General features: G+C 43.8%; 2 protein-coding genes across 2 annotated transcripts; both read right to left on the bottom strand.

Annotated features, from left to right (window-relative positions):
* Positions 1 to 339: 339 nt before the first annotated feature.
* On the bottom strand, positions 340 to 3,951 carry LOC109743332 (G-type lectin S-receptor-like serine/threonine-protein kinase At5g24080). The gene is made up of 2 exons (XM_020302412.2): positions 3,547 to 3,951; positions 340 to 1,654 (listed from the first exon to the last, which is right to left on the bottom strand). Exons 1-2 carry the CDS (start codon positions 3,949 to 3,951, stop codon positions 584 to 586), a joined length of 1,476 nt encoding a protein of 491 aa, XP_020158001.1. The 3' UTR covers positions 340 to 583.
* Positions 3,952 to 7,970: 4,019 nt separating this feature from the next.
* LOC109743334 (TOM1-like protein 6) lies at positions 7,971 to 12,869 on the bottom strand. The gene is made up of 9 exons (XM_020302415.4): positions 12,514 to 12,869; positions 11,552 to 11,630; positions 11,265 to 11,363; positions 10,280 to 10,393; positions 9,954 to 10,102; positions 9,765 to 9,846; positions 9,562 to 9,647; positions 9,163 to 9,390; positions 7,971 to 9,092 (listed from the first exon to the last, which is right to left on the bottom strand). Exons 1-9 carry the CDS (start codon positions 12,660 to 12,662, stop codon positions 8,159 to 8,161), a joined length of 1,920 nt encoding a protein of 639 aa, XP_020158004.3. The 5' UTR covers positions 12,663 to 12,869; the 3' UTR covers positions 7,971 to 8,158.
* Positions 12,870 to 15,417: the final 2,548 nt, after the last annotated feature.

The following is a 15,417-nucleotide window of genomic DNA, read 5'->3' on the forward strand; positions in this document are numbered from 1 at the left end:
TGTTGAGTGGCCTAGAAAGACCAATAGCTTTCTAGCTAATACCCCTTTCGTTTCAAAATGAAGTGCATATTCTGTTTTTCAAAAGTCAAAGCATGTCTATGTTTGACCAAGCCTTAGGAAAAAATATTGATATCTACAATACAAAATTAGTATCATTAGATTCATCATGAATTGTACTTTTATATTTTATTTATTTAATATGATAGATATTGATATTTATTCTAAAAACTTGGTCAAACATAGGCATGCTTGACTTTTAGAAAACCCTATATGCTACATTGTGGAACGGAAGGAGCACTTTTCAATTTCAAAGTGCTTGGAAGTTACACATGGCCAAAATATCAAGTTAAGGCTTTGATTTTCAACAAAATGGTAATAATTTTCAAGTCCAAAGTTTTCAAGTTACCAATGGGTTCAAACTTTCGAGTCTCAAAGGTTCTCCAGCTATGAAGTGCTGAGCTAGAATTAGAGGTATGGTTGTGCGCTCAGCTTAGCTGATGCCCAATTTTTTTTCCCTATGATATTTGTAACACAGTTGATTTCATCCATCAGCTTCTATGGGTCTTGTACAGCTCCACTGTTGTTAGCATTGCGATCTGTCGCGGCCTGCTGCTTCTGCTTCTCCATCTTCTTCACAGACATGCTCGTCGGCGGTGCGCCCACGAAGGCAGACGAAGTACGTGCAGAGCCCGCCGAACAAGAGCAGGCCGATCACATCCACTACGCCGAAGATGATCAGGATCTTGGTGAGCGCCTCGTTTTTGGCATTGTAATCCTCTTCGTCTTCCCGGCAGTTGCTCTTGCTCCCCTTGACAACCTTCACCCAGTAGCTGTGCCCCTGGCCCTCGCCTCCGCCGATCACCTCCCTCGCTCCCGCCGTCAGCTCGTAGTGGGAGCAGACGCCGCTGCCGGCCACGCCGTCGTCCTTCACGTGGAGCGCGGCGGCGCACGAGCAGTCGCGCAGGCACTGGTCCGCGCACTGCTGCACCGTCACGTTGGTGACCGGCGAGTCGGCCCTGAGAACGGTGGTGACGCCCCTCACTTCCACCATGTCGTGGGCGTCGCCGGAGCTGGTCGCCGTCGCGTTGCAGAGGGTGCCGCCCTGCGCCGGCCGGACGCCGCGCGCGGCGAAGTCGCGGCAGCTTCCGGAGAGGGAGCAGACGGCGAGGACGCCGCAGGAGAGGGGGAGGTCGCAGAACGCGAGCGCCTCGTACGAGGGCGTGAAGTTCCCGTGACGGCTGTCGTAGGCATAGAGCCCCAGGCTGCCGTCGTCTCCCAGCGCCAGGAACCTGACCGGCCCTTTGTTCACCGCCGGCGAGATTTTCGCGACGGGTCGCCGCCGCCCGTCGTACATCGTCAGCCCCGACTCGTCCATTCCCGCGAACGCCATGGCCTGGTTGCTGCTGGGGGTCAGCTCCCAGTAGGAGTACTTTCGCTCTCCGAAGTAGATGTAGGCGGCGATCTTGTCGCCGTCGAGCTCGAGGCTGTAGAATGGCGAAGAAATCTTCGCCGGGGACACGGTGAAGTAGGAGGGCAGCCGGAGCCACTGGCCCGGCAGGAGTTTGCCCGTGGGCTTGTCGAAGCTTTGCCATACCGTATGCTTCTTGTCGTCCAGGAGACGGAGGTTGCCGGTTTTGGAATCCAAGTGCAGAGCCTGTGCATGTGCCGCAGTAGGAAATCAGAAAATAATAATAATAAAAGAGCATGAGGAGAAGAGGGTTTCTTTTTTGACATGGAGAATTCGATACCAGGGGGCTTAGTTTTTTCTTTAGACAATTTTTTTTTGTCTAGTTCACATCTAGATGTTTTTTAAGAATGTCACATCTAAGCTCCACACATATATAATGCAGCAACAAGAAATAAAAAAATTAGGACAAAAAAATAGACCACAAACAGAGTGGACATCAGCTTAGATGTGACATAACTATGTCACATCTAGATGTGTCCTAGACAGGCAAAAACATTTCGTCAGTAGCCCAGGCCCAGGGCGTTTTATTTGTTTTGCGCATTCATGTGTTCCCAGCATTGCGGACTTGCGGTACTATCACAATAGTGGCCCTAAAAAAAATCACAATAGTGGGATTTTGAAAAATGCCCAGTTACATAGCAAATTCAAATTGGGATTATGAATTTAGTCTATTGCTACTATCACCCTCGAACTTTTCTGTTCATTTCTCAAGCTGTCCATCATACTAAAATTAAAAAAAATTGTGTCATTGTAGATTCATGATCTATATATGTACTAAAAAATCAGAGTTTTTCACAACTTTAATGGAGCGATTTTTGTTTTTGGAGTACCGGGAGCACATGATATGTTCTTTATTAACATGACAAGTATAACTGATTGAAAATATATGTTTTGACAGATTTTGTGTCCACTCCTTCCTATATGCTAGTATGTGTTATTCATACATACATATTTTTCTTTCACCACGCGATAGGTTTGTACAAGAGATATACTTAGGCATTTTTCATAGAAATATCCAAATCAAAATATTTTAGGAATCTATGAGTGTGTAAGTTTTATGTTTTTGTACTTAAGGTATGCATATGTAATATACGTATACGTGTGACAACCGGTATAAGCATAATATGTCTAAATTACTTCAATAATTAATATTAGAAATAATATCATTTAATGTGTATTTGTATACCTTCCTTATTTATTTTTGTGCTTTAGATACGTTCTAATTTACATTCTTATTAGTAGAGCAAAGTCCATATTAACCATACATGATATTTTGATAGCATCTGATCTCCCAAGAGGGAATTAATACTAATATTAGCCAGTGGACCATAGAAAACGAACGACTCATACCAGTTTAAGAGCATCTCAAAAGAACTCAAGATTTGAACATTCAGATAGCTTAAGAGGGGACTCATTCTAGGACAATGAATGGTAGGGATTTTATTTTCATTTATATATTAATGAAACCCATTAATGCTATAATAGAATTTATATACATGCCTGGTAGTTATTGAAGCCTCATTTTGCTTTTGAATAAGGTTTTTTCTATTTCAGCCCAACAAATTTAAAGATTTCTTTCTACGTCGGCATTTCCCGCGCCTTTTTCAAAATACTCGTATAGCTGTCGATCATATCCATTATGGTTTCGCGCCTTATGAAATAGAACATGTACTTACAATTGCCCCCTCAAAAAATGTAGGAGTATTTAGAATTGCTTTTGATAGCGAACATATCCGAAAAGTGTTTTTGCCCCGAGTGCTAGTTAGCATCTGGAGAACATATGAAATCTGGTAGCTAGTTCATGTTACTTAGCAGTTTTGATTCACACAAATAGGTAGCCCCGGATGATTCCTATTGCCGAATGCCGATGCACTCTTCTATCTTCGACATGAATAAACACTGCTTATACCCTGATGTATTAGCCATTAGGAATCACCACATTTCTAGTTTCAGATCGTGTTAGCCGTTAGCACTAAGAAATCAAAATTTTTGGCGTAACAATTCCAAAAAACACGCTAGCTAGACTCGATCAAACAAATGACGATGGGAAACGATGGAAAGAGGAGACAGAGTATCACCTTGGCGCCCTGCCCCGCCGTTCCGGACCACCACACAACGGCCCTGGCGCCGTCCGTCAGCCGCAGCTGCCCGTCCTCCGTGAGCTCGAGCTGGCAGACAGCCCGCGCCGCGAACTCCTGGTCGGAACGATCCGAAGCCCAGACCGTGACGTTGGCCAGCAGGACGACGAGAGAGCACAGGTACCCTCCCCCCGTGCCGGCCTCCACGCTCACGGCGGCGGCGAAGCGGGGCTCCCGCTTGCCGGCCGCCTCGAGCACCGTGGTCCGCTGGGCGAAGCCCGGCTGGTAGGCTCCGGGCAGACGCACGGCGAACCGGGCGCCGACACGGAAATCGGGCGACGAGAGCGCGGGTTGCAGGAGGAGAGCGGCGAGGAGCAGCGCACCCCAGGTGCACCCGGGGCTCATTGTGATCTCTCTATGTTCTTTACCGTTAAGTTGGGGAAGGCGAGATCAAAATGGGTAGATTTCGATTTGATTGCTTTGTGGAGTATTTATTTAGATTGTGATGAGGACTCGCGTATGAGGAGAGGGGATTTAGCTGTAGAAATTGAATTTGGTAGCAGGATTAGTTCTGTAATGTAATTTATGGTTCCTTATATACCCCTAAAAGAAGTAATTTATGGGTTGCTTAGAAACGGCAAGGGGTCCACGATCCCATTTTCAAAAAAAAAGGATAGTCGCTTAATTTTTCTAGTATATCAAGCAAAGGGATTTGCTCATTAATTACTAGCACTCTAGGGAGTGCATGCACCAAAGTAAATTGCAATTCTCATATTCGTTTTTTTTTTTTGCGGGGCACATTCGTTTTATGGAGGATGAAATACCGCGTACAAGCTCGATGAATCACAAGAGATAAGTGCCTTCAAGGAATTGCATCATTGCATTAACTCTGGAAAAACTAAAAATTATCAGGTTGTGTTTTTCTTTTGAAAACGAAAGAATCATCATAGAGAGCTTTCGCATGGTACAACGTTTTTTTATGCTTTTTAGCTGAAATGGTAATATTGAATGATTATTTGGCCTGGACCAGAGGTTATTATTGATCCTTTCCTTACATATTCTCTAAATGAAAAAGTGAGCTTTTTTTTTGAAACAAAACAAAAAAGTGAGGTTATTATTGATCCTTTCCTTACATATTCTCTAAACGAAAAAGCGTCAGAACTCCATAGTAACAGTCCAAATGGAGGCTAGAGTTGCAAAAATGTACTGTAGCAGATTCTCTATCCCCCCCCCCCCTTTCAAATATTTGGAGCGCACTTCAAAAACTGAGGTGCAACCTCTATATTTGAAGGTTGGAGATTGTTTTAGAGCGTACTTCAAACCAAACCCACCACTCTTACTAGCAAAGTAGCCCCCTCCCCCCTTCCGGGGAACCAAATCCTAACTTAAGTTTTGGAACCGGCCGCAGCCGCCTCCAGCTCCTGAGAAGAAACGCTAGGGTTTCCACCTAAGGCCCCGTTGCTGCCAGTTCCCCTTGCTTTTAGGTGCCTTTTGCCGCCGGCGAGGTGGAGTGTGTGTGTGGGGGGGGGGGGGGAGGGGGTGGGCAGTCTATGATTTATCTAAGTCTCTCGTCGCCCTAGCTTTAGTTAGAGTTAAGTGTAAGTGTCTGGATGCCGGTGGTGAGGCGATGGCTCCATTGGCAGTGAGGAATAAGATTTCCCGATCATGTCCTCATTCCATTGTTGTTGTTTGACATCGACAAAGGGCGTGTGGAGCTTCAGTCAGGGTTGATCTTGTCCTTATGTCTTTTTTTTGTCTAGGTGATCAGCAGCACCTTGTGGAGGGGATGATGTCGTGGCATGCTTTTGTTCTCCAGTTCCTTCTTCGTCTGATGAAGCTTAGCCAGATGGGGCTCCGTGGGGGAACTTGCGAGGTTTGTTCCCCTTCCTGTCTTGCTGGAGTTGGGATTATATTCTGGCCCTCCTTGGTGCTAGCTTCTCCAGGATGGCGATATGTCCAGGTCGTGATCGCCAACATCTTTTGGTCTAAATCGACGACTTACCGGCCGTTGCTTCTTCAAGCTCCTGGTTTTCAACAAAACTGCTCCGCTGAGACGGAGGCCCGGAGGTAGCAAAGAGCCTTTCTCGCGGCACATCGTCGGTGGATGCAGAAGGAAGATGGTGTCGATTTCTTCAAGGGCTTACATGTAATTTCTTATTCTTGTAATGAAGTTTTTGTAAGGGTTAGTTTTATCTAATATACAACCTTCGGCCTTTCGCCAAAACTACCTCTATATTTGGAGGATGGAGGTTTTCTTAGAGTGTACTCCAAACCCAACCCGCCACCGTTACTAGTCCCATAGGCGAGTTCCCCTCCCGGAAACATGCCCATTTATGGGAGCCGCTATGTTTCCTCCCGCTTCGCGCGCGTTGCCGCTACATTTTTCTAGTTACCCTGCCCTTTCCCACTAGATTTCTTGCCACCCGCACACATTCCCTTTGTGCGCTTAAGAAAAGTCGGTCGCCGATGCCTATATCGCCAGTCCTCCCCTCCCCACATCCATTCGCACCATTTCCTCCATCGAAGCCATGCCGCCCTGCAACCCTATCTAGAGATGCACCGTCGCGGCCCTCCGTCGGCCTCCACAAAGGAACTGCAATGGGAGCACATTGAGGGGGATGACGCGGCCGCTGAGAAGGGGCATGATTTTGCTGACGAGATGATCCAACACCGAGATCCTAGAATAAAGGACGAGGATCAATGTGTGCTTGCGGAGTCCTGCAAGACGATCGTCCTGCGCCGCGGCAATGTCACGCCCTCGCCCGTAGGGAGAGTTGAGACACCCGCCACGCTCCTCGTCATGTCGTAGCTGCGCCAAAGCTAGGGCCGCTCCCTTGCCTGTAGGGAGGCTTAGGACACCCGCCATGCCACCCGGCCTGCCCCAGTCTTCAACGTGAACACGGGTTGGACGGAGTTCTACATCATGCCGACGATGGGCGCCAAGAGGAAGCGCATCAAAAAAGGAATGTGTCTTCGCCCTCAAGGCTAAGGAGGGTGGCTCGCCGGTATGGGAGGCAGACACACACGCCTGTGACTCCAAGGCCGCAGCCAACGCCTGGCAAATTCTACGAACGTGTCCTCATACATTGGCGAGGAATGCTACATCCACGTAAAGCTACGTATGGTTTACGTAGTGTTGCTGATTTGGCAATTGTTAATTGGCATAAGGGGAGGGAGGGGGTCCCACACCCATGAAAATCAGGGGGGTGGAAAGGATTAGAGGGAAGGTTACGTAGGATCACGTAGCAGCTTACGTAGATGTAGTATTATTGTACATTGGCAAGATATACACTGAAGAATACTATTCCCAAGGTTGTTGTTCACTGTCAAGTCGAGGAAGGCTCGCCCCGTGACATCTAGTTTAGTTATCTACTAGTCTAGTTGTGTATGGAAATGTTGCTTCTCGACACCCCCCTTCTCTAAAATTTTACATATATGTACAATCAATAAGCGACGAATTTTGCCCCCATACAAAAATGAACTATCTAGTTTACAATGTTGTGCAAGTGTTTCGTGTTGATCCGGCCAAAGTTTGGTTGTCAATCTGTGCCAAATAAAAGTAGAAACTTTGAGTACAAGCAAAAAAAGACAGATAGGGGAAAAGAATATAGAGGTTGCGATTTAGGAAATCTAAGTTTGCACATAGGCTTGGCAGCCTCCAAAATATTCTAGAGTGCACTCCCAAACGATTTGAGTGAAGTCCAAAATAAACCCTGATGTTGTAAAGGCCGACGCAAACGAACCCTCACTTTTAAATCCCTGAAGATAAGACGTGAGAAACTAATATGACTTGTGGACCCATACTGCCGGTGAGAAACCGTTTGTATTTCCAGTGCGCCAAACATGTATAAGGTTAGAATAAACCGGGATCAAAGAAGTCAGGGTACCAACTTCAGGGATTTGAAGACGAGGGTTCAATTGCGTCAGCCTCTACAAAGTCAGGGTTTCAGACTTCACTCAAACGATTTTAGGGGCTGCCGGTCTGGCGACTCTGCTGCACTGCTGCTATTAGAAAATAAGTCCCATAGCCTAAACGCTAATCATTGTTTTTTTCTTTTCTTTCTGGCATATAACAAACCAATGGTTCCAGGCCTGCAACCATGGATCAAGAGACATGTGATCCCTGTGACAATCTGAGTATTTGACATGACATTACCCACGGCAACCCACATCAAGGCTAGGAACCTCGGCAAGAAACAAGAAAAATACATATAAGGTTAAAGGAGTGAGAGATGATTCTGAGGCAAACACTAAAGAGACAGATGATCCCTGTGACAAAGGAACGATCACAAATTTCGCAGATAAAGGATCGGCTGGTACCTGTCATTGGTACATGCATGACATGGGAAACCAAACGCCAGCATATAACGAACCGGGCTTTTCCCCTTTCCAAACGCCAGCATATTTTACGTGTTGCAAGTCCGTAACAAGTAACAATCCACTCGATGCAATTAATCATTTATATGTACATCACCAATGTTCTAGCTCACTCTATGCAACTGAACCCACTGAATTAACCAACGCAATCAAACATGTAAAAGAGGGAATAGAGATATACAGAAAATGTACATTGAATGAAGTAGCCACAAACTAGTTGCCATCTAAAGAAAACTTATTTCTTTCCACCAATCATAGGCTGGCCGCCATTTGAGCTACCCAAACTAGTACCCGTCTTATTTCCACCACTGGTGCTCTTCAAGTCAATCAAATCACTGAACAAGTTATCAAGTATGTAGTAAGGTTTGCTTGCCGCTGCTGAAGAATCCTTCGGTTGATGATTCCCATTTGGAGCTTGAGGCATCGGTAGACCATTGCTTGTTGGAGAGGCCACAGAACTGTACTGTTGCATTGGCTGGGAGGCTGGAGGAGCGCTATATGAAGGTGAGGGAGCTGCGTAGGTGGTTGCTGGGGCACCAGAGACGGCCGAGGGGAGCTGTTCTTGGTAAGCAGCCGACAGGAAAGGATTAGAATTGACAGTTGAAGGTGTAGCCCAAGGTGGCACTGGATATCCGGATGCGTATGCTGGGGCTTGAGATGGATATGGTTCAGTTTGAGCTTGAGATGGATATGGTCTGGTTTGGGCTTGAGATGGATATGGTCCGGTTTGGGCTTGAGATGGATATGGTCCGGTCTGGGCTTGAGATGGATATGGTCGAGTTTGGGCCCAAGGTGCAACATAGTTGCTATTCTGTGGAGTATATCCTTGGTTTACTGGGTATGGCTGGTTGGTTGAAGGATATTGGGTTACACCAGTAGGATTTTGTTGCCCGTCTGGAGGCTGCTGGAGGCCATTTTGACTCTGTGCTGAAGAATCTGTAGAAGTTTCATCAGTAGGGCTGCACAAAGTGAGGCTTAGAAGGTCAATCATATCCTGCTCTTTTGTTTGAGTACTACTACTGACAGGAGCTGGATCTAGGGGAACCAATGCATTGCTTGCAACAGCAGGTGGCGATTCTGAGCTTGGTAGATCAATGGGTACGAGGGCAAGGTCCACAGTGCTTGTGCTTGATGACGTCTCATCGCTACTTATCACAGATTTGTTTTTTCTGCAGAATAATAAAGCATTGAGCTTAATATTTGTGAAGAAAGTACAAGTAGCAATACCATGGGATATACCTTTGAGCCAGCCGAGCGAACTCATCCTCCTCTTCATTAGAAGCGTCATTTTGTTCAATAGGAGATGAAGATGGTTTTGCTGGTGGATCCTCCCTAGGAGACTCAACTGTCTCTCTCACGGGAGCTTCAACTGCCAAATGAGTACCAGAAGCGATGGCATCATATTTTGTAAGCACATTTTGTAGGCGATCATTTATTTCGAGACCTTGCTTTAGTAACTGCTCGTTCCTAAATAAACAATGTAAAATGAATATATCAAATATCACTGTAAGCTAACTGCAGTATGAGATATATGACGTGCACCTAACAGTTAATATGAAGAAAAAAATATGCGAGATCATTTTAGTACAACAAACAAAAGGACAGCAAATATTTACAGAACACACTTTGATAACTTACCCTGTCGAACTGACAAACTGCATGAGCTTTTGCTGATTTGAGCGACATTGGCTCACAAGATCTGTGATGATTTCATCTTTGACAGCCTGGGTTCAAAACAAATTTAAGAGGCTATTCATCAGCACGAACTGAAAAAAAATCTACAATCATTTCATGAGAGATGGGCACAAGTCCAAAATTCAGATGAGATGGCTTTTTACTACCTCTGGATCTGATGGGTTCAAAGCATACACCATATCATTCAGTAACTCCGTCACATTTCGAATATTATTCAAGTCCCCTAAACTGTAACAGGGAAAGGGGAGAACATATGTAATGATATAAATGGAGTTACTGGGTGATAATTGAGCAAGTCAAATGAAGTCGAATGCACGATGAAAAATAGGTATCACCTCAGAGTATCAACATCGGAGGACATCCTCTCATTCAAACTTCCTGCAGCATATCCAGGTGAACCATAGTTTTGAGAATTGTGTATTGCAGGAGGAGTAAGTATTGGTGGGGCATCTATGGGACGTCTTGGAAACACTACACCTGTCCGCTGTAACAAAATTTCATAATTAGATGATTACTTTGAAAGGATTAACTTCCATGAAAAAAAGAATGGTGTTGCACAATCACATGACCATGTATGCTGACAACAGGATATGATTCTGGAACCAAGTACAGGGAAATATATTTTGCTTCTTTAGGGAACATACGGGGATCAGTTGCCTACCTTTACTTCAAGATATGCCCAGTGATACTGCCGGTATTTACCTCCAGGTCCACCAAATGCTTCTTGCCAGGAGTCCAAAAGTAATAATATCTTATCCCTTACTTGCATATCATTCTGAAAGGAATTCGAAAAGGCAAAGATTGTAATCTTATTACTGGCATCTCCAATCATCAGAAAAAATAGAATACTGTAGAATTTAATCACAAGTGCAAGCTGGCAATGGATCTTCCACAAAACAAATAGCTGTCAACCATTTTGTGGTAACAATCAGAGATAACGCACTCCCTCAGGCCTCCGGTCCTTTTTACTCGGCATATAAGATTTGTCTGAAGTCAAACTTCGCAAAGTTTGATCAACTTTACAGAAAAAAACATCAGCATTCACAATACAAAATCAATATCATTAGATGAGTCATGAATTTAATTTTCATGTTGTTTAACTTTAGTATTGTACATGTTGATATATTTTTCATATAAATATGGTCAAACTTTACTAAGTTTGACTTCAGACAATTCTTATATGCAGAGTAAAAAGGACCGGAGGGAGTACTACAACAATCATGGCTAACTCAACTAGAAAAAATTGCGTAAGTGAAAATGGTGGACGAGATTAGCGCTGCACAGAGATCGATCGACATAACCTTAATATATTATAGGAGGATTCTGATAACTGCATGAACTTGAATTGGAAGTAGGATATTGAACAATTAACCATGCCTGGGTAAAGTAGTTCAGGCTACTTACTCGAGAAGAGAACCAGTGAAAACCCACTAAAACGAGTGACTAAGAACAAAGGATTGGTGTACCCATGAGGTTCTAAATGTTACAGACTATTTAGTATGTTCTCAACTTATACAATCATACAAGACAGATACAATGCCATTGAGAACTATTGAGGCTAAAATAACCGTCTTACAGAATTAGACTTTATGTGTTGGGTAAGGATAAGCGCAAGAAAAGGTAAGGAGGGAAGTAAAAAAAACAACCTTCTTTTGGATTATTTTAACCATTTCTTGCAGAACATGCTGTTCAGCGACTTCAAACTGAACATATTCACCACAGTTCTTCATCATCGTCTCCAATAACTGCAAAAAAATTGTAACTAATATGAACAGGACCAATATCTTCAAATCTTGTAGCAAAGAAAAGATATGCTCTCAGAAGCTAAAAACAAACATATGAGAAGTAACAGCATTTGCATTAGATTCAAATTAAATGGGTGTTCCAAAAAGAAACTTTACAGAGCGCAACATGGCGTCATTGCAGTACATACCGTCAAAGCATAGTATTGAACTTTCGGATCCTTATGTTGCAATCGCTTCTTCACTGCCTTTACCACATCTTTTGTTTGCCTGATTAAGGTGTTTACATATTAGCATGGTAGGCAGGCAGCTACTTGGACTAGAGAAAACATTATTTATTTAAGTACAATATTATCAATGGAATGCAAATGTTTCACATGTTGCATAAGTAGAAGTGAAAAAGGTGCAAAACATGTTTACAGTTAAATTTCTTCCAGGAATAAATGTGCTAAAGCAGATGCAAGGTACACTTCCAATGCCCGCATATTACACCCCTAAGCAAATGTGATACTTTAATCTGGTTATGTCTGTACCATGATTGTCCATTGGTATAGGACCCCAGAGGTCTTTTTCATACTAATAATGATCACTATAATGTAAGTCGGATAGAATTAGCATGATGAATCTTGGAAACACTTTAGTCTTTACCATAATCACAAATCCCCCCATGCCATGTTCCCCTCATCATTATGATTCACCGTGAGATGTACGCAGTAAGCTCTATTACCCCTAGGCCCTACCTTTGGCCTTTGGCTATGGCCCTTCAGAAGCTATCCCCCACTTAATGACCATAAGGTCTCGTAGCAACAGCTTACGAAAGGATAAAGGCGGAGTTCGTGCTAAGCGTTCAAGCTAAGCTGCAGCCGATTCACCACTAGACCATTACATCCTACACCAGAAGCTAAAGATCGTCCTGGATCCCCTTGCCCAAATTGCCTCCTCTCGTCGCAACACTAAAAATTAACCCCAATTTCTGCCAGAACAGGAACCGATTGAACAAGCAACACTATATAACCCACTAAAGGCTCAAGTCCTGAGCCCAAAATCATCAAAACCCTCCACCTAATTCCGCTCGCAGGAACTGAAACAGCAACGCACAGGCACAGAGAGGGGGGGCTCCAGGAAGGGGGGGCGGCGGAAGGGAATCACCCACCAGACGTCGGCGTTGATGATGTCGCAGATTTCGAGGTTGACGGCCCAGTCGGGGCCCATGAGCAGGTGGCTGGTGGCCTTGTCAACCCGCGACGCCGCCTGGCGCGCCGGCGCCGCCGCGGCCGCCACCATGGCCCCCGCCGGGTACATCGCGTCGCCGGCCGGCTGGCTAGGGTTTCCGCGCGGCGCTACCGAGGGCACGAGCAGCAACTATACCGGTGGCGCCGTTATTAGCGAAGCGGAAGGGGATTTGGGATTTGTCGTTGTAAAAAATCTGGTTGTCGGTTTCTTTTGACGAGGACGCAGCGGAGGAAGGCGTGGCTGGCTTTTTTTTTTTTAGGCAGGAAGGCGTGGCTGGCTGGACCTGAACAAAATGGCACTATCTTATCTGTCGCCGTCTCGTAAATTTGCTTCAGTCCTGACGGATGGGCTGGAGCCCACACGGTACTAGCAGCCCAAGGGAATGGGTAGGCTCTTTTTAAGGTAGTAGTTTTGGTCAACGGGTCAACCTTTTTCTCACCTGCCTTCTGAAGGGTTTTTTTCTGCTGTGCTCTGACTTTTGAAGTTTTTTTTTTGAGAAACACGGGTGCAGATACATTCACACCTGTAAATGCATCATCTTCATATGATCGAGCGGACGAATTTTGGGATTGACAAAATCACCACAGACGTCTCACTGGTTGTTTCTCTTCTACTCCCTTCATCTCATGATATAAGGCGTTTTTGACACTATGAGCAGTGTCAAAAATGCCATGTCCTAAAGTGAAATAGGTGTTACGTTTCACCTAAGATCGGCTGAAAAAATGCCATGTCCTGCAGATTGCAACCAGATGGGCACTCTTTGCGTGTCAATTCTTTCTTGCAGTTTCAGCCGTTCAGATTTGCATGTACAGTAGTAGCTTTTGTTCGTTTGGTAACCCTGAATCAACATGGAGACTTTGGAGGGGTCGAAATGGAAAATGTCATTTGGAGCATCGTGTGCACGTACTTTGGTTTATCATCGCCTAGCTCGATATGCCTACGTAACTACCAATTCTCTATGTGGTGACAGGGATATGATTGAGCTGGAATAACGCGTGCTCACTTCATTTATGTAGCGCAACAACTAACCACTTCACATATGCAGTGGCAGCATCGAATGATCACACACGCTAACTAACAAAACACAGCATTTGACAGCATGGCCAGCACTGCCACTGAATAACACGACGGCCTTTTCGCCCTGAATTTCATTTTCATGTTTCAGACTCCAAACTCCAAACTGACCACATTCGCCATTTCAATTATCCTTTTACCTTTTACATGCGTTTGTGTAGCCATATGAACGGGACCATTAGCAGACCATGGTTACGCCTGATTCACATAAAAGTTGTTCATCCTATTTATTTATTTTTTAGTTCAGTTGTTCATCCTAATTTTCTATCAATTGATACAAGCCCCCCCCCCCCCCTCCCCCCTCCCTCACTGAACGTATAAAGGGTAATAGGGTCCTTTCGCAAATCATAGTATGCGTATACGCCATACGTTCGCAAAAGGCGGCTCACTTGGCCAGCCCATTTGCGGTAGCACGCAATGAAAGTTAACGAAAAAGATACACTAGCTGGAATCAAACACATGTCAGCCTACAAAATGACGTGCGTGCATAGCGACACGGACTGTCTGCCTTTAGTGAAGCTTGTGAAGCCAGACATATAAGTAACGAATGGGCTGGGAATTTTAAATAGATTTTACGAACACTTTCCGAACCAGTCTTTTTTCACTGTTTCTTATTCTTTCTTTTCTCTTATGTTTTTTGTTTGTTTTTCCTGTTACATTTCTTCTTCTCTTTTTTCAAAAAATGGTCGCCCTTTCAAAATTTCAAAAAAGTTTGTTGTTTTCAAATTCTTTTCAAAAAATTAAAAATATACGCATTTTCGAAAATTGTAAGGGAATTTCAGAAAAATGTTTGTGTCTTTCAAAACTTGTTCAGAATGTCAAAATGCGAACATTTGTTTTTTGAAAAGCACAAAAAAATTGAAAACAAATATTTTTGGAAAACATAAACAATATTTGAAATTTCAAAACATTTTTCAGAAAGATGAACAAATATTTGAAAGCAAAAAATGTGTTCTAAATTTGCCTGGAGATTTTTTGAGTTTGTGAACATTTAAGAAAAACAGGAACATTTTTTACATTCCGAATCAATTCCAACGGATGCTCAACGGGAGCGATGTTGTCGCTTAGTTGGGCAAGGCCTAAATTTTTTTCGCTTTTCTTCTCTTTTTTCGTTAATTCATTTTTCACCTTTTTGAACTTTATTATTCTTTTTGAAACCTGTTCAAAAATCTGATATTGTTTGGAATACTAAATAACAGTTTTAAGTAGATATTTCAAATTATGATTTTAAATTCTTTTTTCCTTAAAATATTTATTAAATACTTGTATAAGCATTTATTCTTTATAATTTTATTCCCTTGTATTTATTAGTTATGTTAAAAACTTGAAATAAAAGTTTGAAGTACTTTAAATTGTGGTTTTAAATACTTTTTCCCTTCAAACCTGGCATGAATGCCTACCTGGACATCCTACGTTCAACATGTTTTTTTCGACATTCTTAAAATGACCTAAACTTTTGCTAGCTGTTGGGCATGCCCATGGTAGGCATCCATTCCCCTAATTTTTTTCCATGGCCTTCTACGACCAATTGAAGGCACCATGCCATTTTGCTTGGTTTTTCGACAAGTTTGCATTTTTTAGAGTTTTCTCGGTCAAAAAGGCTGATAAATGGCCGAACATGTCGCAATTTGCATACAGTGTCGGAGGTCATTCAAACCTGGAGTAGATGTCTACCATGGGCATGTCCACATGGTGGCAAATGTTGGGGTAATTTCAACAATCTCCAGAAAAACACCATGATCAACGGAGA

The sequence above is a fragment of the Aegilops tauschii genome, chromosome 3, assembly GCF_002575655.3.
Source record: "Aegilops tauschii subsp. strangulata cultivar AL8/78 chromosome 3, Aet v6.0, whole genome shotgun sequence".
NCBI classification, from domain to species: domain Eukaryota; kingdom Viridiplantae; phylum Streptophyta; class Magnoliopsida; order Poales; family Poaceae; genus Aegilops; species Aegilops tauschii.